At 38.0% G+C, this 24,178-nt stretch overlaps 2 protein-coding genes across 2 annotated transcripts; both read right to left on the bottom strand.

Annotated features, from left to right (window-relative positions):
• Positions 1-9,132: 9,132 nt before the first annotated feature.
• LOC109244251 lies at positions 9,133-10,041 on the bottom strand. Its single transcript, XM_019411309.1, has one exon. It carries the CDS (start codon positions 10,039-10,041, stop codon positions 9,133-9,135), a length of 909 nt encoding a protein of 302 aa, XP_019266854.1.
• A 12,653-nt stretch (positions 10,042-22,694) lies between these two features.
• LOC109244252 lies at positions 22,695-23,932 on the bottom strand. The gene is made up of 3 exons (XM_019411311.1): positions 23,695-23,932; positions 23,185-23,566; positions 22,695-23,037 (listed from the first exon to the last, which is right to left on the bottom strand). Exons 1-3 carry the CDS (start codon positions 23,930-23,932, stop codon positions 22,695-22,697), a joined length of 963 nt encoding a protein of 320 aa, XP_019266856.1.
• Between the last annotated feature and the right edge of the window lie 246 nt (positions 23,933-24,178).

Here is a 24,178-nt window from a genome sequence, read left to right on the forward strand (position 1 = left end):
GTGCCCGAGGGGCTGACTTATGTGCGGACTTGCACTATCTGATTACGCATTCATTTGCTTGACTGTTGGAAAAGGATATTTTCAAAAGAGGTTTTTAAACTGAGCCAGATATTTTCTAAAGGATTTCTCACGGTTTTACTGTTTTCTCAAAAGGTTGTACTGTCCTATATAGCATGATGGAGTGCTCTTACGTGATTTCTTGCCTCTCAGTTATTATTTACTCTTATTACCACTGAGTTGGAAGTACTCACTTTATTCCCTGCACCTCGCGTGCAGTTGCAGGTATTGTCCACCCGGTAGCGGGTTATTAGCTGATTGAAGGTAGGGCTATGGTAGCTGAGCAAGGTGACCGCCAGCGTTCGCGGCACCGGATGTTGTCTTTTGATTTTCCAGAATTTTTCTTTATATATTATTATTGGCCCTGTAGTTGTGTTCAGGTTTCTTTAGATGCTCGTGACTTGTGACACCCCGGTTGGGTTGTGTTGGGTTGTACATACTGGTTATTTTTGTCGTTAAGCTATATTCACCTATTCGTTTATGTTTAATAAATGTTAAAGAGACGATTTGGGTTAGTTGGCTGGCCTTGTCTTCACGAGAGGCACCATCACGACCGGGTTTTGAAATTGGGTCGTGACAACTTCATGGACAATATCAAACATACATACGTTATTTGTTTAGCCACTTTCCTTGTAGAGTTTCTCTAACTTCTGATATTGGCCATGCTGTTAATGGAAATGATTATTTGACAATTACATGTCATTGGATAGATGATACTACTTGTATGCAAAAACGTATTATCACTTTTAGATATGATGAAGATCAGGGTCATACTGCTGCGTTTATAAGTAGTACTATTTGTGAAGTTGTTGATTTATAATCTCAAGCAAAAAGTTTTGTGTATGTCTTTTGATAATGCTTCTAACAATAATGCCGCAATTTCAATATTAAAACTGCATTTGAAACCACCTCTTGATGAAATTTTTCATGTTAGGTGTGCATGTCATGTTTATAATTTAATTGTTAAAAGTGGCCTAGATTTATTTTCAACTGAGATTACTCATGTTAGAAGAGCAGTTGGTGTTATTCAAGGAAATAATAGACAATCTAGAATAAAGGAATTTAAGAATAAGTGTGTCCAGTATAACCTTAAACCCAGATTCATGCCAGACGAAATTGTTACTAGATGGAATTATACACATATATTTTTAAAATGTTGCTACAAATATAGATTCCCAATAACTGAAGTTGCTAATGCGCATTGTACTGATCCAAACCGTATGTTAACAACTAGTACTTGGGAGGTCATTAATGATGTTGTTAAATTTTTACATAAATTTTATACAGCTACTGTTGAGTTTTCTGGAGCATATTACCTTACTGTTATTATGGCTTTAGTACATATAGCTGAAATTTCTTTTCCACTCTTTGAATTTAAGAAGAAAGAACAATATAAGGATGTCGTGAAAAAAATGCAAGCAAAATTCGAAAAATATTTCTTTCCAATTCCTCTGATTTACTTAATTGGTGCTGTTTCAAATCCTTCTATTAAGATGTCTGATTGTCACCAATTAATGAATGTTTTATATGCTTATATGGAGATTGGGCAAATTGAAACCCCAGATTTATATGTTTCTATGAACAAGCTAAATGATTATTTACAACAATTATAAAATTATTATGCAAATGTAATTGATGATGCTGCTCGTACTGTAGGCAATGTTAATCCCACTATGCACTGTAGCACTTCTGCTACTGTGGATGACAAAGAAGGCCTTGATAGTTTTAATATTTTTTTCTACATTTTCACACTCTCAAACCAGTAGAATGAACATTGATGAACTTCAATTCTACTTGCAGAAGCATAAAGAGCCTCGCACAAAGGAATTTTCACCGTTGGGATGGTGGCATGAGAATGGAAAGCAATTTTCTGTTCTTTTCGCTATGGCTCGGGACGTGCTGAATGTGCCAATTTCTACTGTTGCATCGGAGAGTGCATTTAGCCAAGCAAGACAACAACTTGGAGACACCCGTCACTCATTGGGAAGCAATGCTTTGGAAGTTTTAGTATGTTTTAGAGATTGGATTAGATCGGAACGAAGAAATCAAGGACGTGAAGATGTTGATAGCCCAGAAGACGAGGAACTTGGAGATATATTAACACATGGTAGCCCATCCGAATTTAACACTCCAGAAGAAGGTCACTCAGTTCATATTGATTATGAAGAACTTACTAAGGCAATGCAAAACCTTTGAATTTACTCTTTTTTGGTTAATTTACTTGTTGTTAAATATAAACCTTTCAATTTGTAAGTTTGAATTTTGAAATAAATGTAGCACTTGCAATTTATAAGTGCAATTTTTTCCCATCTTCCTTGTATTCTTTATGTTAATACTTTGTATTAATATAACTTACAATAGTTATACCAAATACAAAAAAAAAAATTAAAAAATACACTAAACCCGGCCCGGCCCGGCCCCCTCAACCCGTAACCCTTACGGTTCAATTTTTACCCGGATGAACCCGAACCCGTTAAATTCGTTAAGCCCCAACCCGTAACCGGCCCGGACCGTAACCCGTACGGGTCCAAAAATAGCAACCCAGCCCCGCCCCGCCCACCCGTTTAACACCTATAGTTAGGTCTCTGAATCCTAATTTATTCCATAGGGATTTTACTATGGGACATCTAATAAATATGTGAATGATGGATTCTTCCTCCATTCGACACACAGGGCAAAAGTTGTCAGTGTTAATGCCAATATGGTGGAGGTACTCACGACAAGGAATTCTGTTGTGTAGGCATTGCCACAGGAAGAATTTTATTTTATTAGGACGCTCTAGATTTCATATCCACATGAAGTCGTACTGAGGGGTGGTGGTATTATTATTAATAATATTAAGGCAACTTTTGCTGGTAAAGTAACTATTTGTGTTGAGGTTCAAAATTGGAATGTCATTGTTTCCTGGATGCAGAGGCATTGGGATTTGATCAATTTTTGTTTTAATTTCCTTAGGAATTTCAAACGAAATTTTTGATAAATCCCATTGGCCATTGGAAATTATGTCTTTGACCTTAGAGGTTGATTCTCTTTTGGTAAGAGGTCCTTCAATGTATTGTCTTAGTGGTTGAAGGTTTGATACCCAGATGGAGTTCCAAAGGTCTAGGTTTGAATTTTTGCTCGGTTGCCACCTTATGCCTTTTGAGCAGATGATCGGCTCCAACCTTGTACCACTATAAAATGGCAAGAGAGGTCGACGCAGCTTTTACCTGAAAGGTCGGGACCGATATCCACAAGGAGCTAATATTGGTAGGGAGTTGGGTTTCTATCCAATCTAGCTATGCGTGTTGCTCTTAATTACACTTCTAAGCATGTTTGGATTTGTTCTATTCTACTATTAATGCTACTAATTGCTGGAAATAATCTAAGAACAATATTTTTGAAGGGTTTTTCTCAATTGATTAAAAGCACTAGGGAAGTGACTTACACCTAGGCGAGTATCTAATGGGATAAAAAATTTAGGACAAATTTGTTATATTTGGGGTCGTGATATAACCTTTACACAAAATTACTCACTCTATACTTCTCAGTATTTTGAGTGACTTTGCCTTAATTGACTTTCTCAAGCCCAATTGGGTGTTCAAACAATACAAGTAAAAGATTGGCTCAAGTCAGGTATTACTATCTCTAGGTTTAACCCTTTAATTAGGGCTATCAATCTCTTGAATGCACCCCAATTCCTTGTTAGCCTGATTTTCTTAGACTTAGTCCATCTTTTTCAAGAAGAGTCTAACTCATAAAGGCACGAATCAGTGTTTGCAACCACCAATTCTACAATTAAAGCATGAATCAAGCTAAATATTACTAAACCATAAACAAATAAGCCCTAGAATAGAAGACCCATTAAATACCCACACTAGGGTTGGGTCACAACCCTAGCTAATGGGTTTAGCTACTCATAATAAATGTAGAAATCAAAGATGAAGATGAAATATAAGCCATAAAAGTTGATTACAAGAATAAAATCTACAATTAATAGTTAAAGCTACTCTAAAATTACTCAAAATAGCTAAGTACGGCGGTTCACGAGCTCCCTAAAACAAAAGATGACCTAAAAATGTGAAAAAGAACTATTTATACACAGCTGAAATTTTTGGACAAAAATACCCCTACGGAGGTTCCGCTGTCAGCACAATACTGAGCGCCTCAGCGCTTGAACTTTCGCGGCCGCGCAAAAGCAAGCGTGGACCACGTTTCTTCCATTTTGGACAAGGGCTGGGCTTGATTTCGCTGGAAGTGTAAAAGAGACCGCCTCAGCGTTGTCTTCAACCGTGGCCGCGTAAAATGTTCGCGGATCGCGTTCTTCCTTTGACCTCAGATTTCCAGGTCTCTGATTCTTTATGTTGCCCTCAGCGGAATTTGCACCGCGACCGCGTCAAGTATTCCGCTGCCGCGCTATTTCACCGCGATCATCGGTATCTATTGTACCCCAAAATGCCTCTTTGAATCTCAATTCCGTTGTTAGTGTAATTGTGGCCGCCCCAGCGGTGGACTTTCTGCGGCCGCTCTTTTCCTTTGTTGTCAGCGCTTTTATCTCAGTTTTAAACTTGTGCAGGTTACTCCTTTATGAGCTAGTTATGACTTTCTTGCTTCATTTTGACCAAACCCTGCAAACAAGCACAATAAGTTAGTTTTCGGGAATACTTCTACACATTTTGTATCCAAAAACTAAGCAAAAGAGAGCACAAGATAGGCTAGAACCCGCAGTTATCAGCAGATCGACCACTCTTTCAGGATACCTTTCCAGATGAAGGAGGTTAAGATTCTAGAATTGTTATTGCATATTTGGAGATGAGAATTCTGGACAATAGAGTAGTTGGATTACTGAGGATCATCCAAGCAAGGTTGCTTAAGAAAATTAGGTTTTTTGTTCTGGCCTTTCTTAGGCGAAGACCTACTTTCTCTTTTGATTTGGTTATATTAGTCCAACTTATATAATGAAGTTTTTTGGATTCATTGGTTGATCCCTAGACAAAATTACGTTGGATACGATCTATTTGATTGAGAGTTTTGTTAGGGAGGTATGTGTATTGCATGGCATGACTGGGGATTGAGTTTAGGGAAGAGATTGCTAAGGTTGTTCTGCCAGCAATATTAAGAAAATTGGCTTTCCAAGCAGTCAATTATTTTTGCATGTTATCAATTATGAATTGGTAGTCCTTAGGTTTTGGTTGATTCTGGAGTATGGGAGATCCTAAGTATTTCCCAAAGGAGTTGCTAATATTCATGTTAAATTTATTAGCCGCTTCTTTAGCTAAGTTGGGAGCATAGTTCTTTGAGAGGATGATCCTTGATTTTTGTAGATTAATATTTTGTCCGGATAGTCTGCATAAAAGTGAAAGATATTTTTTTGATTGAGTTGCATGACTTCTCATTCACCTTAGCCATTAGAGTGAGGTCATCAGCGAAGAAGAGGTGAGATATGTCTGGATCTCGGGGACTAAGGTGTATAGGGTCCCATTGGCAAATATCTACTTCATGAGAGATAAAATGAGAGAACATTTCCATACAAAGTATGAAAATGTAGGGTGAGAGGGGACAATCTTGTCTAATGCCTCTGCTTGGTTTAAAGAATTCAGTAGTTGATCAGTTGACTAGGATTGCTATATTGCTTGTACAAATACAATGCATGATTAATTTTGAGATTGATGGAGGGAATTTGAAGAATTTGAGCATACGATAGATAAACGACCATTCTAGTCGATCAAAAGTTTTTTCTAAATCTATTTTTAAGATCATACCAGTCTTTTCCCTTTAATCTTTTTGAATTGGTTAATGATTTCCTGAATTATAATAGCATTGTCGCTAGTTCTTCTTCCTTTGATAAAACTTGCTTGGAAAAGGCTAATAAGGTCATTGAGAAAGGGTTTTAATCTGTTGGCAATAATTTTTATGATAATATTGTACACTGTATTGCAAAGACCAATTGGTCGGAATTTTTTTAGATTATTTGCGTTATGGATTTTTGGAATAAGGCAGATAAAGGTGTTATTGATACCCTCGGGGAGTGAATTGTCGCGGAAAACTTGTAAATAAAGATTAATGACTGATGGCCCCACAAATTTCTTGTATTTCTGATAGAAAAAATGATGAATCTCATCTGGCCCTGGTGCCTTAAAGGGTTTGAAAGAAAAGATAGCATTGGTGACCTCAGAAGGCATTAAGGAGTTATCCAACATTCTGAGATCGATTTTGTTGAAATTTGTAGGATCATAGTGTATGCCTATCCAACTAGTGGATGTATGGGATGTTTTGAAGGTGTTGAGAAAATATTGCTTGGTATGTGTTAAAATTTCTGATGGATCTTTGATTTAGTCGCCCGCATCATTTTTAAAAAACATAATTTTTTTTTCTTTTTTGTTGTTAGAGGCCATGATGCGGAAGAACTAAGTATTAGCATCTCCCTCTTGAATCCAAGAGATTCTGGCTCTAAGTTTTCAATAATCATCTTCAATTTTATGGTAGTTGTTGTACTCTATTTGTAGAGAGTTTTCCAATTGTTGGAGGAAAATACTATTATAGTAGTGCTTGGATTCTTGTATACCTTTTAGCCTAGCCAAGATTCTTTGTTCCCCGAAGATATCTCCAAAGACCTTATTTTTCCATGTTTTAACATTACTTAGAAAAAGATTAGCCGAGTTCAGATAGTTAGTGTCTTTTCAACTTTCCTTTACTAGGTTATTGAAGTCTGGGTGTCTGCACCAATAGGTTTCGAGCCTAAAAGATTTTGGAAGGGCAATATTTGATCTAGGGATTATTTGTAGGAGTAAAGGATTTGGTCAGAGTGTGTTTTTGGAAGGTGAGTTACTGAGGTATTTGGAAAGCAGCTAATCCAGTCACTATTGGCAAGGATTTTATCTAATCTTTTCATAATAAGACCTTTGTTCTTCTTTCTACGATTTGTCCATGTGAATTTGCATCCCTTAAATCCTAGATCAATAAAACCACATTTATTGATACAATTCCACAGATATTTGGTACAATTTCTATTTACTTGGTTACCTCCTAATTTTTCTGTTGAATCTAGGACATCATTAAAGTCTCCCACTACTAGCCATGGCCCATTAAAATTAGCTTGCGTGTTGATAAGATTGTTCCACATTTGATTTCTGTCGTTAATGTCAGTACTAGCATATATAGAGGTAAACAACCAAGTTTTCTGAGTGGGAATTACCTCAGTTGTTGCACTAATTTTTTGGCTTCTACGCACAAAGCTATGAACATTGACAAGGTTATGATCCTAAAGGATAACGCTACCACCCGATTGTCCCTCAGCTAGTATCTCAATCATATCAGAGAAGCCAAAAGGGTTTAGGAGTGACATGTGATTGTCCATTCTAGTTTCCAACAGTGTGACCATGCAAGGACGATGCATGTCAATCATTTCCCTAAGATTTAGTCTAAAATTGTCATTGTTTCCACCACGAACATTCCAAATGATGAATGAGATAGGCATATTCATGTGGTCCAGTTGTGAAGATCTCCATTCTCCAGCACTCTTGGTGCATGCACTGGATTCCTTCTCTAGAAGGGTACTAGGATGCCCTACTGTTGGGTCGGCTGGTGGTCTTATGTCCATCGTGCACTTGGAGAGTGTCGTTGGACAATTGAGCACTTGCCTCTGTTCTTGCATCTCCGCAAAGATAAATACTTTTACCTCGTCGAGATTTGAATCTTCGATCACTGATTCTGGGATTAAATTGATGGGAGGTTCCACTGCCTCCTCCATCATTTCCTCTTGGTTTGTTGGATTTGCTTGAGTATGGGACTGTGGTGGATTTTGATGTGGTATGGGAGGTGCATGATGAGCATTGGGAGCTTGAACTTGGTTTGCATGTGCATCCCATGGGGTAAAAGTTGGGTTGATGCTTGTTGCTATTTCCGGGGTGAAGAATGGTAAGTCCATCACTGGATTGGTGTTTTGGATTTGGACAAAATGGGGTGGCAGGTTCCATTCTCCCATCATCGTTTGAGTTATGTTGGGAGTCAAGTTTAGTGCTACTGGGTGTAGTATGTTGTTCACCCAAACGTGGTTCATGAAGTTGTTCATCGATAGAAGGATGCCCTCCGAGATTAGCTGGACTAGATAGTGGGAGTTTTGTAGTATTATCACTGTCTCTCTTCCGTTCAACATTATGTTGAAGAAGATGGCATGGCCCATCAATCCCAACTCCACCCAAGATAATGGTTGATGATTTTCTGGCAGTGGAGTTTGGATGAAGATCGTGAGGATATTCAGTGTTTGAGGGTTGGATGGTATTTGATTTGCCATATTTTGTAGTCGGTTGAGGCGTAGGATTTGAATGAGACTGTGACATCTCCTGCTTGATAGAGGGATTCTTGGAATTTTTAGTAGAAGTGTTTGAACTTATAGAGGGCTTAAGCAGACTGTTATTTTCTAGAAAGATCACAGTATCTTTTTCAATGATAGCGGCTTCCATTTGCATGTTATTTGAGGGGATAGCGTATGGAATTTATTAGGGAGGATAGCAGATTGGGTTGGGGATACGTGTTCCATGGCATCGGCTATTTGGAGCATGGTTGATTGAGGTTTTGGCAAGTAAGATTTGTCATTAGTGGCATGCATGAGGTTATTATTAGTATTAGTAGATTGTTTGGCATTGTAGACATGATTAGGATCAGGGTTAATAATACTGTTAAAAATATTTCTTTGTAGGTAATTAGGGGTGTCTTCCATATTTGGTGACACGTGTCCATTTGATGTGTCCCTATTATGTAATCATTGGTTTTTAAGATTTTTTCTTTTATTTTTTTCGATTAGTTGGTTTATGGTATTATCTAAAACCATGTCCTCCTCCATCAAAGCTGAAAAATAGTTTTCTGATTGAGAAAATATTTTGTGCAGAGGGTGTTCCTCAATGGTTGTATTTTTTCCAGTAGTATTTGTATCAAGAAGTGTTAATTTGGGACGGGCTTTGTAGCTTAAAGTTTGAGAGCTAAGGAATTACCTGTATTGGCATTAAAAATGTTGACATTTATACCTGCCTTTGTTGATGATTCTCGGATCTCACTCTTCATGTTTTTTTCCTTCCCCTTGCTAATCGTGACAGTCTTCTATTCCTCGTTGATCTTGTGCGTTTGTTTTAGCATGTTACGATCCTGTTCCTTCTCTTCTTTTTCTTTTGTTGCTGAGTTTGTAGATTGTTGTTTGATCATATTGCATTGGCCTGTGGAATGACCTAGGTGTCCACAATTCAAGCATAGGAGTTTGTCACACTCGTATAATACTTGTTGTTTATGGGATCCTATCCACACATTAGATTTAACCGCTTTGTTCAGTGGTAACTCCACATAAAGCCTTGCATAGCATCCTCGGAGAGCTGTGGATGTACAAGCATCAACTTTAAGTAGCCTTCCAATTTTATTACCTACTTTTTCCAAAAAATTTCCATCATAGAATTCAGTGGGGAGTTGTGAAAGACGTACACAAATTTCCGTGAGAATTTGTTTGGCTTTTGAAGGCACGAAGTTTGGCTCCCAACGTTGTACCGATAGAAAATGACCAAAGATGAACCATGGGCCATTTTGTAGTGCATTGACCATATTTTCTTCTTTATTAAATTTAACTGTGAAGTAGTCTTCACCAAGATCAATAAGAGGAAAGGTCTCCTTTGGCTTCCAAAGATCTGCCAGTTTTCGTTTGAGTATTTGGTGAAGAACTTTTTTTCCTTGTAGTTTAATTATCACTGAGAATCTCCATGGATAATAAATGCGCTGTTTGTCTTCTCGAGTTATTGGAACCATGTATTCATCCTCTTGGCCTTTAGGAACCTTTTTCCCTTCTTCCTCGATTGTGTCAACGGCCATAGGTAATAAATATGAAGGGGGTTGGGATATAGAGAGGTTTCTCTCACTGTCATTGAATAATAGTTTGTCCTTGAAGGTAAAAGATTGATTAGCTTGGAATGAGTTAATATTAGGTGGTTTTGGAGGCAGGTCCTCTAAACCAGTGTGGTTTTCCATTTGAATTTCCAATGTCGGACTAGTTTGGAGATTTATGCTAGTTGGTATTTTCCTAGAGAGAAGGTAGAGCTTCTCTTTCGAAACCTTCCATCTTTCAAGTGTGAAAAAAAAATAAAGTTTATTTATTCCATATTTCATCCCTTATTTTTGGAGAATAGATAACTTAGTAATTAGAGAAACAAAAGAGAATATAAAATACATGTTTTATTATTAGAAAAAATATTAATATCAGAATGTAAATTAACTATTAGTCACCATCAATCACATGGCAAAATAATTCTTTTCTTTTTATGAAGATCTTATACTCTTTTACTAAAAATATTTAGTATTTCTTAAATAAAATTATCATAGAATTAATATATTATAATTTTAAAATGGGGCCCTAAAAATTTGGAGGCCTAAAGCCATTACTTCATTTGCTTGGCCCTTGAGCCGGCACTGGCAATAATGTGGATTCATTGCGCAAAAAGCTCTGTTATCCATATTTTAGGCAGAGTTGGATTTTGTAATTTTTCTATAATTTAACTTCTTCTATGTTATACTCGTTTTTCGTTTGTTTCATGTAAATACCTTTCTAAATTGTCTTTTATATTCAAGATTTTATTTTATTTTTGACTTGACATTTACTGAGAGGCAAATTGTTGACATGGCGAGTTATCTATCATAAACTAATATTTCAAAATTGTTTACTTGAGTAATTATTTATTACTTCTAGTTTCTTTTACGGGTATGTTTTGAGAAGAAGAAAAAAAATGTACTGTAACACAAGTCACGTCAAATTGTTACGATGAATCTTGGACCATTTATCGAGTTGAGTATAACTGTATATCATTTTTACGTAAAAGCGATCCTAATCTTCTTTTCTTTTTTTGTGGTAATTATACATTTATATTTCCTCAAAACTCGTTTTACAACCATCACAGAAATCCTGAAATAGCAGCAGTTTGGACATTAGTCCCAAACATACTGTCGCTCTCCTCTACAAAAACCTCCTCTTTTACACTGAGCTACTGTCTATGGATAGAAGTTTAGTGATTGCATACAGTTTTCTAATCTACTAATTCTACGAGCTCTCACATGTATTTCTTTTATCAGCTGCCTTGTCACTTGATCCGCAAGTCTTCTTTGAGCCTTAAAGATTCTTGCATTTCTTTCCTGCCACAAATGATATACTCCACTAGCTAGTACCATCCTATATAGTTCCTCTTCAACAACTTTTTCTTTTGCATTCTCAATTGTCCATGTTACTTCATGTTGCCAGTTCCTCACATCCCTTTTTATGCCTTGCCATACTAACAGTTTAGACCATATTTGTTTTGCATATTCGCATTCAAACAGTAGGTGATCAATATCTTCATTCTCTTTTTCACACAGTACACATTCCATATCCTCCATATTTGCCCAGCATGCAATCCACTCCTTTGTTTGTAGTCTCCTGTGAAGTGCCAAGAATAGGATGAATATCCATTTAGGTAGCCCTGCATTGTTGCATACCAGCCTTCTCCATGGAACTTTCTGAAATTCCCCTCGACTGATTCCATATATTTTTTTTATTGAATATTTACTCATAGCTGCCACATCTGCCTCAGTCAAGCCTATCTGTTCAAACAGAGCCTTTGCTTTGATGATCTTCTGTACAATCCATGAGGCTTGAGTAGTCTTAGTGTCCCATACTGCACATCTCTTGGTATAGTATGAATGAATCCATTTCACCCACAATCAGTCTTTCTTTCTGCATATGTTCCATAAAAGTTTCCCAATAGCTGCCCAATTCCACACATATATGTCTAGGATATTCAGCTCACCTGCAGTTCTAGGAAGACATAATCTATCCCATGCACTCGGTGCATTTTTGTTGAGTTCACTTCCACCTGTCCATAGAAAGCTTCTGCAAGTTGATTCTACCAGTTGAGCAACCTTTTTGGGAAGAACAAACACTTGTGACCAATATATTTGAATAGAAAAGAGCACAGATCTCACAAGCTGGAGCCTGCCTGCATATGATAGATATCTAGTTGTCCATGATTTAATCCTGGCCAGCATCTTGTCTAGAAGAGGTTTACACGGCACAATAGTCAGCCTTTTTGTACTTAGGGGGATTCCTAAGTATCTAAAAGGCAGCTCTCCCTTACTAAATTGGATAGTATGCAAAATACTCTATTGAACTTCCTGTTGGACACCTCCAAAGTACACTGAGCTTTTCTCTACATTAGCAACCAGACCAGATACCTGTGAGAAATGTTGAAAGTGTTGAATCAATAGTGTGACAGACTTCAACTCTCCTTTACAGAATAATAGTAGATTATCTGCAAACCCAAGCAGTAGAATTTGCAGTTTCTTACACCTTGGGTGAAATTTGAAGCTTTTTTCCTCACTAAGTCCCTTTAAACTTCCATGGCAAGGACAAATAAGAAAGGGGAGAGAGGATCCCCTTGTCTTAACCCTTTTCTAGCTGGGAATGGTAACACTGGCTCTCCATTGAGAAGAATTGAGTATGAAACAGTTGTAATGCAGCACATGATCCATTTGATAAACTTAGCTGGAAACCGGAGGCAGTTTAGGATCTGTTCAATATATGGCCATTCCACTGATTCATAGGCTTTCCTCATATCAATTTTCAACATACATCTAGGAGTGATACCTTTCCTTCCATACCCCTTCACCAGTTCATGGCTCAATATAATATTATCAGTGATTAACCTTCTTGGGACAAAAGCTGATTGGCTTTTATCCACAAGACCGTCCATCACACCCTGCATACGATTAGTTAGGATTTTGGAATCAGTTTATATAGCATAGTGCAACAAGCAATTGGTCTAAATTCAGATATCTTTGTTGGGTTCTTGATTTTTGAGATTAGTGTTATTGTTATACAATTTATAGCTTTGTATATATCCCCATCCTTGAAGAACTGAAGCACAGCAACTGTAACATCTCTACCAATCACAGTTCAAGCTTTCTTGAAAAAGAGTGCATTGAACCCATCACAACCAGAAGCTTTGTGGTCATCTATGCTCATAAGGGCTTGATATACTTCATCATCAGTTACCTGTGTTATCAGTTGTAGTTGTTGTTGTCTATTAAGCACATTTCCAAGCTTCATGATCTCAGGATTTATTGCTGGTAGTTGATCAGCAGCACTGCCAAGGAGCTTTTTATAGAAACTAGTAACCTCCTTTACAATGTCTTCTGGCTGTTGAAGGATATTACCATTGGGATCAATAAGGCTTTTGATACTGTTTTGAGCCTGTCTATTCTTCAAACTAGCAAAAAATAGGCAGTGTTATCATCCCCTAATTCCAACCATTTATTTCTTGATTTCTGCTTAAGAATACTTTCCTCCACTAGGTTCCATTTCTCTAACTCAACCTTCACTTCTTTTTCTTCTGTAAACAACAAATTTGGTTGAGTGTGGCTTCCCATTTGTGTTTGAATATCTTGCAACTTCTGTCTATAGAACTCAATCTTCTCCCCTACATTTCTGAATTCTTTTTGGTTCAGTTGTTTCAACTCTTTCTTCATTGCTTTTAGTTTCCACCATATGTCTTCCATGTGATTCTTTCCAGTTGGTGTCACGACCCCAAACCCGGTCGTGATGGCGCCCAACACACTGCTAGGCAAGCCCGACCAATTCAACAACCATAACCCTTTTTATACAACTCATGATTCAATTAACACAAATAATTACTAAGTCATAATACTGAAACTCTGAAATATAGTTAAAACATACGGAAAACCCAAGTAGAAATACTACTACACAGCCCGAAGAATCCGGTGTCACAAGTCTGAGCCTCTAATACATGAGTATCAACCTACTACATATCGTTCTCTAGAAATGCGGAAATAAAGCAAATAAGATAGAAGGAAGATCAGGACTGCGAACGTCAAATGCAGCTACCTTGAAACTTCCAGATATGATGTTAGGCAGAGAAGTCCTCACACAGCCTCAGGTGTACCTGGATCTGCACGCAAGGTGCAGGGAGTAATGTGAGTACTCCGACCCAGTGAGTAATAAAGGTAAATAACAACTGAGCGGTAAGAAATCACGTATGGCATATCATCATGCTATATAGAAGTAGTGTAAAATCTTTTGAGGAAAACAGTGAAGCTGTGAAATCCTTGGAAATATCTTAGCTCAGTTTAAAACTTCTTTGAAAATGACTTTTTCTACAGTATGCAAACGAATGCAATTCGAATAGTGCAGATAAGCACAGAAGTCCGCCCCTCGGGCACCACACTCAATTAACAAATAATGTCAGGCAATCCAGTAGATATCTCATGAAGTAGCACAACAACAGGTAAGGCAAGCAAATAAAATAAAGTAAACACACAGAACAGTACTAGTACCGCTGCGGCGTGCAGCCCGATCCACATACCGCTGCGGCATGCAGCCCGATCCGTTTATCGTCGACGGCGCTCACTGGGGGTGTGCAGACTCCGGGAGGGGCCCCTTACGTCCCAAGCGCAATATCAAGCCATCTCGTGGCATCAAATCTAGGCCCTCGGCCTCATATCAGTATCAGTATAACACTACTGCGGCGTGCAGCCCGATCCAAAAGTATCCTCACAATACAGGCCCTCGGCCTTACTCAGTCAACAAAATCACATAAGCCACTCGGGAAACAGTAAAGCATGATGCTCAGCCCAAAATATTTTTAAAAATATCATTTCGAGTGTTTAAGGCATAATAAACTTGGCCGAGTTTTAAAATAGTGGAAAAATACATGACTGAGTGGAAATACATAATTAAATCAGTGAGGAATTATCAACAACAATCCCCGAAGGTTTCAAATAGCTGGCACGAAGCCCAAATATGGCAATCAGCCCAAATTATGATGATAACAAGTAAATTTCAGTCAAGTACGCAGTAAATTCATCAATCGGGACGGACTAAGTCACAATCCCCAACGGTGCTCTACCCCACGCTCGCTATTCGGCGTGCAAGTCACCTCAATATAGCACTACGATGTGCAACTACGGGGTTTCAAACCCTCAAAATATCATTTACGATCATTACTCACCTCGAACCGGCAAAATCTCTAGCTCGCGACGCCTTTGCCCCTCAAATCGGCCTCCACGCGCGTCGAATCTATCCACAATCAGAACGAATACGTCACAATATGCTAAGGAAACAATACCCAATCGAAAAAAATCGAAAAAAATCAAAAACCCCGAAATTAGCAAAACCCGAGCCCCGGGCGCACTTCTCGAAACTCAGAAATTTTCACATCAACGGGTTCCTTATCTCCTCACGAGTTTATACATACCAAAAGTACTAATTTCCGATAACATTTCGACCCTCAAATCCTCAAATATATCCAAGAGGGTTTTCAAACTTTTCCAACTTAAAATCACTAATTACATGTTAAAAATAACAACGGATTCGGGTAATCTAACCAAAATTGAGTTAAGAACACTTACCCCGATGTTTTCTTGAAAATCTCTCAAAAAATAGCCTCACCCGAGCTCCCTTGGTCCAAAAATGGAAGAGTGAGACGAGTTTGGACTTTATTTTTCTGCCCAGGGATTTGTTCTTGGCGTTCGCGGTCCACCTCTCGCGTTCGCGAAGAACAAAATTTCCAAAAGTCATTTTTCAAACTCTTCTCGGACAGCCTCTAGTATAATGGCAATAACTTTTGCTGCAGATGTCCAAATAACTATTATAATATGTTTCTGGAAACTAGATTCAAAGAGCTACAACTTTTGTTTTTGAATCATCTCAAAATTCATTGTAGATTGAGAGATACGAGCCTCTGAAGTAAGACCTGCGCAACAGAATTTCTTCTTCTTCGGGAACGCGAAGAACAAAATCCCAGAAGCCAAATCCTTCTTCGCGAACGCGAGGGGACCCTCGCGGACGCGAAGAACAATACCAGATACCAGCTTCAGCTATTGCAAAACAGCCCGAAATGATCCGAAACCACCCCGAAACACACCCGAGGCCCTCGGGACCTCAACCAAACACGCCAACACATCCCATAACATTATTCAAACTTGTTCCAACCTTCGGAACGCTCAAAACAACATTAAAACACCAAATTTGCATCGGATTCAAGCCTAAGAATTTCAAGAACTTCCAAATTCCGTTTTTGATCAAAAACCCAACCAAACCACGTCCGAATGACCTGAAATTTTGCACACACGTCATAAATGATACAAAGAAGCTACTGAAACTTTCGGAATTCTATTCTGACCCCTATATCAAAATCTCGCCTATCAACCGGAGAACGCCGAAATCTCAATTTCGCCAATTCAAGCCTAATCCTTCCACGGACTTCCAAAATGCATTCCGATCACGCTCCTAAGTCCCAAATCACCTAACGGAGCTAACCAAATCATAAAAATTTCGAACCGAGATCATATACAAACAAGTCAAATCTTGGTCAAACCTTTCAAATTTTAAGCTTTAAACTGAGAATTGTTCTTCCAAATTCATTTTGATTAATCTTGAAACCAAAACCAACGATTTATATAAGTCATAATACACCACGCGGGGCAAATCATGCCCGAGAACCGGCGATCAAAGTGCAAAAGCTCAAAACGACCGGTCGGGTCGTTACAGTTGGCCTACACCAAGCATTAGCCACCACATTTAGAAAATGTTTGTACTCCGCTAGGCAGTTAAGAAATCTGAAAGGCTTTGGACTCCTCTTCACATATTCCTTAAGTTGGATACTTAGGGGAGTATGATCTGAAATCCCCGGGTTTAAAATCATCACCTCAGTAACAACTACTGTCAATAACCATTCAGCATTCACAAGAGCACTATCAATCCTGCTACAAATTTGTCCATTTGACCATGTGTATCTTCTCCCCGTTGCACGCAGCAGTTCAGTCATGCCACTAGTTCGCAAGAAATTATTGAAGTCCTTGATCTTGTTCTCCTGCACTGGGTTGCCAAACTGTCTGTAATCTATGTCAGTTATAGCATTGAAATCTCCAATAGCTAACCATGGTCTTTGAACAGAATTATTAACACTCTTCAATTCTTCCCATAGATCCTTCCTTGTCTCAATAATATGCATTTCATAAACTGCTGTCAAGTTGAGTTTTAGTTGCAATTAAGAGATGCTATGAATGCCATAAATGGCTTGAGCACTCATTCTTGTTGCTTCATATTCTACTCTGTTTGGATCCCAAATAATCCATATTCTATCTTTAGAGCTATGTGAGTAGTTTGCACACCATCACCAGTTTGCTGCAATCTTATTTATCACTCTACTAGCATTCTCCTCCTTTACTCTATTCTCCAGTATAGCTATCAGTCCTACATCATTATTTACAATGAACCTTTTTACTTCTTTTTGCTTATAAACTTTATTTACACCCCTCATTCCAAGATATAATTCTCATTTATTTGGTTGCTTAGATTTTGGATCTCCAATATCACCTTGGTAGCTACATTGGCCTTTCTCCACTGTTATATCAACTATCTCATAGCTGAGTGGGCTAAAACCATTCCCAACATTAATGCCAGTATCCCCTCTTATGTTAGCTTTTCCACTTTTTGCTGCAGATTTCCTCTTAGCTAGTTCCCATTCTGGTATTTTCTCATTCTCATCAACGGCCTTTGTAGTCGGTATCATACTGTTAGTTTGAACATTTTCACCCTTTTTAGCCTTACCTGGTTCTGCTCTTCTCCTCCATTCCATCCTTGGTTTTGGTTGCTTCTGTTTACCCTCAGGTACTGTCTGTGCTGTCTTGCAACTGTGGCCAACTTGAAGACATGTGTGGCAATATTCAGGTATCCAATCATAAAAAAATATGTTGTTCAAATACTTTGCCCATCGGATCCATAACCTTTATGATACTAGGCATCACCTTTGTAAGAAATCCTCTCAATTTTAGATGTGCATTTATCTGCATATAGTGGTACTCCTAAGCCACACCCAATCCTACTGAGTGGATCCATACTCCAGCAATTTAATAGCAAATTAGGCAGCTTAACCCATATAGGAATTGTCTACAGGACTTCCTTACCAAAGTCGAAATTAGGCGACCATGCTTTGACAATTATAGGTTTATTTCTTATAGTATGAGGCCCTGACTTCAACACTACATCCCTATCTTCCACACTATTGAATTTTACCACGAAATAACCGTCATTATGGAAATAGATTTTTGGTTTGCTAACAAAATTCCACTGCGCTGCAATAAATTGATCCAAAACACCTATTGAGGGGGAATCTCCCACAACATACAGTACAATTGCATGTTTCCATTTTGCTGTTTCACGATCAACCTCAGCATTATCTAGCTCGACTATTTTTTCTCCATTTTTTACCATAGGAGCAATACATTTGAGGTTCATAACTCTAGCCACTAACTTGTTCCCAACGAAAAGGTTCGCTCATTCCTTTTTGTTTATCTGCTGCTCCTCATCTAGCTTTTTGTGAATTTGAACTTCCTGCTCCGTAATTAGCTTCGTTATTTCCATCTGCTGTATCTCCTTCCTCTGGATCTCCTTTTCAACCTCGATTTTCTCTGTATTCGGACTCTTCGCCGGTGCCTTCACAGTTTGGCTATGTTCTCCTTTATCAATTAAAGGTGATCTAGCTGAAATCGCTCCATGCAAAGGCGACCATATCGCGTTTGAGCTCTGCAACTGTTCCATTGAGCTCTGCAAATTCGGCATATCCTTGATTCTCCTCGATTGTTTCTCCCCATCAACTTTTATCAAATTTGCTGGTTCCTTACTTGAGTTTGTGATCTGAATCACTCTCTTTGGTCTCCCTCTACCCATGCCGGCAGAGGCGCATGTTAGCTCTGTAAGATAACTAATTCGTAACCATAGCAGAGATTAAGACACAATTACACAATCAATCTAGAGTCAGAGTCTAAAGAAGCGTACCGTTAAACTCCATGGATTTAAGCAGGGACAGCAAACGGCGATTAAGCCTGAGACCAACTTCCACAATCCACTAGCTACGCGCTCTCACAGCCCGGAGAACTTGACTGATGGGACGTCTACCTTTACCACGTATTCAAGAGGCAGAATACGCTAGGGTTTTTTAATAACTAGGGAAAGGGGGGTTGGACTCTATTTATAAAGAGTGCCTACCCATCACAGGCCAATAGTTATTGGGTCTCACTTATATACACACATAATATTTAATATTAGGCCTTTTATTTATCCACCACTTGGGCCACGTCACTATCCTTTCAGGCTATAACCAATTAACGTAAGTCCAAATTCCAACATTCTCCCACTTGGACGCCAACGTTAATTGAGGACAAGAAACAATTTTAAAATATTTGAGTTTTAAGAAAATCATTTTGAAAAAAGATTTTAGACTCTACAGTGGCCACACTACTCACATAGCCAAGGATAGAATGACCCGTATAACAATCCATTCAGTCCCAATAGAGAAGACTAACAATGAATCATAGCAGGCATCACACCATTTTAAAGTATGAATTCTATCTACGACCACATATGCTAGAATTTCCATCAACATGGATCAAACATGTGTGCTAAGCATTTTATCTTTCTAATCAAGGTGAATAGATTCACACCTCTTAGAAGGAAATAATCCTCCAAGTGATATTATAACCATATCACCTCAGGAGCCTCCAAGTGACACTTAATCATATCACCTCAGGAGGATTCCCTTGTGCCTTACCCGGGATAATCAAGGCAACAAGCCGCAAGACTCAAAGATATCATGAGTTTATGCAATGTCCAATTGGAAATAAAAATAAATAAATTATCATGTTAGTCATGAGCATAACAGATATCAAATAACACAAGATTTCATAAAGATAGAATTTATCAAAAGCAATATCTCAATCAGCAATTACAAAGTAACTCCCATTGACTAAAGCACATCAAAAGACTCTAAAATACCCATATTTTTAGCATGTTCATTAAACACTACAGGCCTAAGACCTTTAGTCAAAGGATCAGCCAACATAGATTCTATGCTAATATGCTCAATACATATATCACCTTCTTTTACCATGTCTCTAACCTTAAGAAACTTAAGGCTTACATGCTTAGAGCCTCTTGTTCTCTTGTTATTCTTGGAGAAGAACACAGCTGCACTATTGTCACAGAAAATAGTCACCGGCTTAGATATAAAATCCATAATTTGCAATTTAGTAAGAAAATTCTTCATCCAGACAGCATGTGAAGCAGTCTCAAAACAAGCAATAAACTCAGCTTCCATTGTGGATGTAGCAGTGATACTTTGCTTCTCACTTTGCCAAGAAATAGCACCTCCACCCAACATAAGAATATACCCAGAAGTTGATTTCATAGTGTCTTGACAACCTGCAAAATCAGAATCTAAATATACTAGAAGATCCATATCATCAACCTTTTTGTATACAAGCATGAAGTCTTTGGTGCGTTGTAGATATCTCATCACTTTCTTTGTAGCCACCCAATGTGCCCACCCAGGATTAGAAGAAAATCTTCGCAACATGTTAACAGCAAATGCAATATCAGGCCTTGTACAAACCTGTATGTACATCAAACAACCAACAACACTAGCATATGGCACATCTTTCATAGTTCTCATTTCAACTTTATTTTTCGGACATTGATCCTTGCTAAGTTTGTCTTCCTTTTACAACAGGTGCAGTACCAGGTCTACAGTCTTGCATATTGAAAGTTTTAAGAACACTCTCAATGTAGGAACGCTGTGATAAACCCAATAAACCACGTGACCTATCTCTTTTAATTTCTATCCCAAAAATAAAAGAGGCTTCACCAAGATCTTTCATATCAAAAGACCTAGACAAAAATTGTTTGGTCTCATTCATCAAAAGCAAATCTTTTGTGGCAAGCAAAATGTCATCAACATAGAGAACCATAATAATAAAATTGCCATTAGCTATTTTGAGATAAACACATTCATCAAGCTTATTTTCCACAAATCCAAATTTTGTAATAATTTCATCAAATTTCAAGTACCACTGTCTGGAGGCTTGTTTAAGCCCATATATGGATTTGTTAAGCTTGCACACTAGATGTTCTTTACCAGCTTCTTTAAACCCTTCAGTTTGAACCATGTAAACTTCTTCAAGTAGACTCCCATTCAGGAAAGCAGTTTTAACATCCATATGGTGCAATTCTAAATCAAAATGAGCCACAAGATCCATCACAATTCTAAATGCATCTTTGGATGAAACGGGAGAAAATGTTTCTTTATAATCAATACCTTCTTTTTGAGTATAACCCTTAGCAACCAACCTTGCTTTATAAGGGTCTATGTTTCCCTTGGAGTCTCTTTTAGTTTTAAACACCCATTTGCAACCAATAGGCCTAAAACCTACAGGCAATTCAACTAACTCCCACACTCCATTGTGCTCCATAGAGCGCATTTCATCATTCATTGCTTCACGCCATTTATCAACAAATGGAGAGGAAATAGCTTGAGCATATGATAAAGGATCAGTCAGCTCTCCAGTATCACTGAGATTTTCAGTCACATACACGATAAAATCATCAGAGATGGCACACCTTCTTTCTCTTTGTGACCTACGGAGTGGTTCATTTTGAACATTTTGCTCAGGAACTATGGGATCTGCGTCGTTGTTCCCTTGATTCTCCCCCTCATGAATAGGTTGGTTTACCACCTTTTCATGTATAACAGGTACAGGGACAATGACTTCCTTCTCTTTCAATACAATTTCCTTACCACATGAACAATCACAATCACAAACATCATGCTCAAGAAATTTCGCATTAATAGACTCAACGATTCTAGTGCCACGCCCAGGAAAGAAAAACCTAAAACCTTTAGGGTGATCAAGATAGCCTATAAAGAAACAACTGGTAGTTTTAGGATCAGTTTTTTTTTTTTTTGTGGGTGAATAAATACGAACTTCAGCTGGACATCCCCAAATGTGCAAATGGTTCAAGCTAGGTTTTAGGGTTGTCCATAGTTCAAAGGGAGTTTTCGAGACAGACTTTGTAGGAACTCTATTCAGGATATAGCTAGTTGTTTTTAAGGCTTCACCCCAAAGAGACTCAAGTAGGTTAGTTCTTGACATCATACTTCTCACCATTTCCATGAGAGTACAATTTCGTCTTTCGGCCACACCATTCTGCTCAGGAGTACCTGGCATGGTATATTGTGCTACTATCCCACATTCTTACAAAAATAAAGCAAAAAGCCCCATACATTGACCAGACTCATCATATTTTCCATAGTACTCACCACCACGGTCAGACCTCACTATCTTGATGGACTTCCCAAGCTGTTTTTCAACTTCAGTCTTGTAAATTTTAAACTTATCAAGTGCTTCAGATTTTTCTTTTAAAAGATATATATAACAGTACCTTGAAAAATCATCAATAAAGGTAATAAAATACTTATGATTGGTCAAAGTAGGTACATAAGGTCCACTAATATCAGTATGAATTATTTCTAAGAGTTCGGAGCTCCTAGTGGAACCATTTCTCTTAACCTTGGTCATTTTACCCTTAACACAATCCACACAAGTTTCAAAATCTTTTGGATCAAGAACAGGTAAAATATTTTCCTTTACCAATCGCTCAATTCTTTCTTTAGAAATATGACCAAGACGCCTATGCCATAATAGGTAAGACGTTTTACTTATAGCAGACCTTTTGTGGGCAATATTTTCAACATGCATTGCAGAAAAAGTTTCATTCAATATATTCAAGCGATATAGACCATCACTTAAAAAGCATCAGCAACAACATGTGAATCATAGGAAATTTTAATAATACCATTATTTTGTTGAAATGAATAACTAGCTTTGTCCAAAAGGAAAACCGAAACTAATTTCCGTCTCATAGACGGTACAAAAACAGTATTTTCTAAACGAATACTAGAATTATTCTTAGAAGGTAAAATAGATATCCCTATAAACTCTACTTTTGCTTTGAGTCCATTGCCCACAACAACACTGGCTTCATCCTCTTTTGGCTTCCGTCTGCTTACTAGATCCTGCAAGTCATTGGTTACATGAACAGTTGCACCACTATCCAACCACCAGGAATTTAAAGGAAACTGAATAAGACTAGTTTCAAAGCAGACAAAAGCCAAAAGATTACCTGATTTCTTTTTCAGAGGATAGCCAGCTTTCTGTGACCCACTTGTTTGCAATCCCAGCACTTGATTTCTCTCTTAATTACAGCTTGAGGACCAAGAGAATTATGAGACTGACCTTGGTTTAACACCAGGATTATTAGTATGACCACTATTACCACCTGGATGATGAAAATGACCATGTTTCTTTTTGTGAAATTTGGGTCCACCTTTTCTTTTATAAGAGGGATAATCAGCTGATCTAGACGAACTAACAAAGTTCACTACACCCTCAACTTTCTCCTTTTGGATCCTCCCTTCCTCTACCACACAAACAGTAATAAGATCATCAACACTCCACTTATCCTTTTGTGCATTATAGGTTGTCTTAAGTTGGTTAAACTGCTCAGGAAGGGACCTCAGAGATTGGTGAACAAAAAAATCATCGGTAATGGTTACACCTAAATTGTTCAGTTTGGTAGCAATGTTAACCAATTTCATAATGTGATCAAGGACACTACCTACAAGGTCATACTTTATGGTAGACAAGGAATCAATTAGACTACCTATCTCAGCTTTATCAGATTCTAGGAATTTCTGTCCAATGGCACTCAAGAAATCTTTTCATTTCCATTATCCTTAATTGCACCTTTTATGTGATCAGAAATTGATCTCTTCATGATCATAAGAATCAATTTGTTAGCCTTCATCCATTTTTTATACTTAGCCTTTTCATCAGCAGTGCTAGTAGTTGTAGGTTCAGTAGGTTTCTGTTCAGTCAATGCAAAGTCCAGTTCCATCAGACCTAACACTATTTCAACATCCTGTTTCCATTTCTTGTAGTTGCTACTAGTCAAAATTTCAATGGAATTCAACTGAGTAGTCATGTTGCTAACAGCTGTATAAGCAAACAACATAAAAATTAGATAAAATTATGGGCTAGAATATATAGATCAAAAGAGTCAAAGACATCCATCACACCCCTCCTTTGGGTAGAAGATGCAACTGTCTCCCCCTTTAAAAAAAATCAAGGAGTCCAAGACATTCACTGCATCCTCACCTTTAGGCAAGAGATACAAAGCCTCCCCCTGTTATCCAAGAGTACAAGGCATACATTGTGTCCTTCCTTTAGG

This window comes from Nicotiana attenuata, unplaced genomic scaffold, assembly GCF_001879085.1.
Source record: "Nicotiana attenuata strain UT unplaced genomic scaffold, NIATTr2, whole genome shotgun sequence".
Classification (NCBI taxonomy): Eukaryota; Viridiplantae; Streptophyta; class Magnoliopsida; order Solanales; family Solanaceae; genus Nicotiana; species Nicotiana attenuata.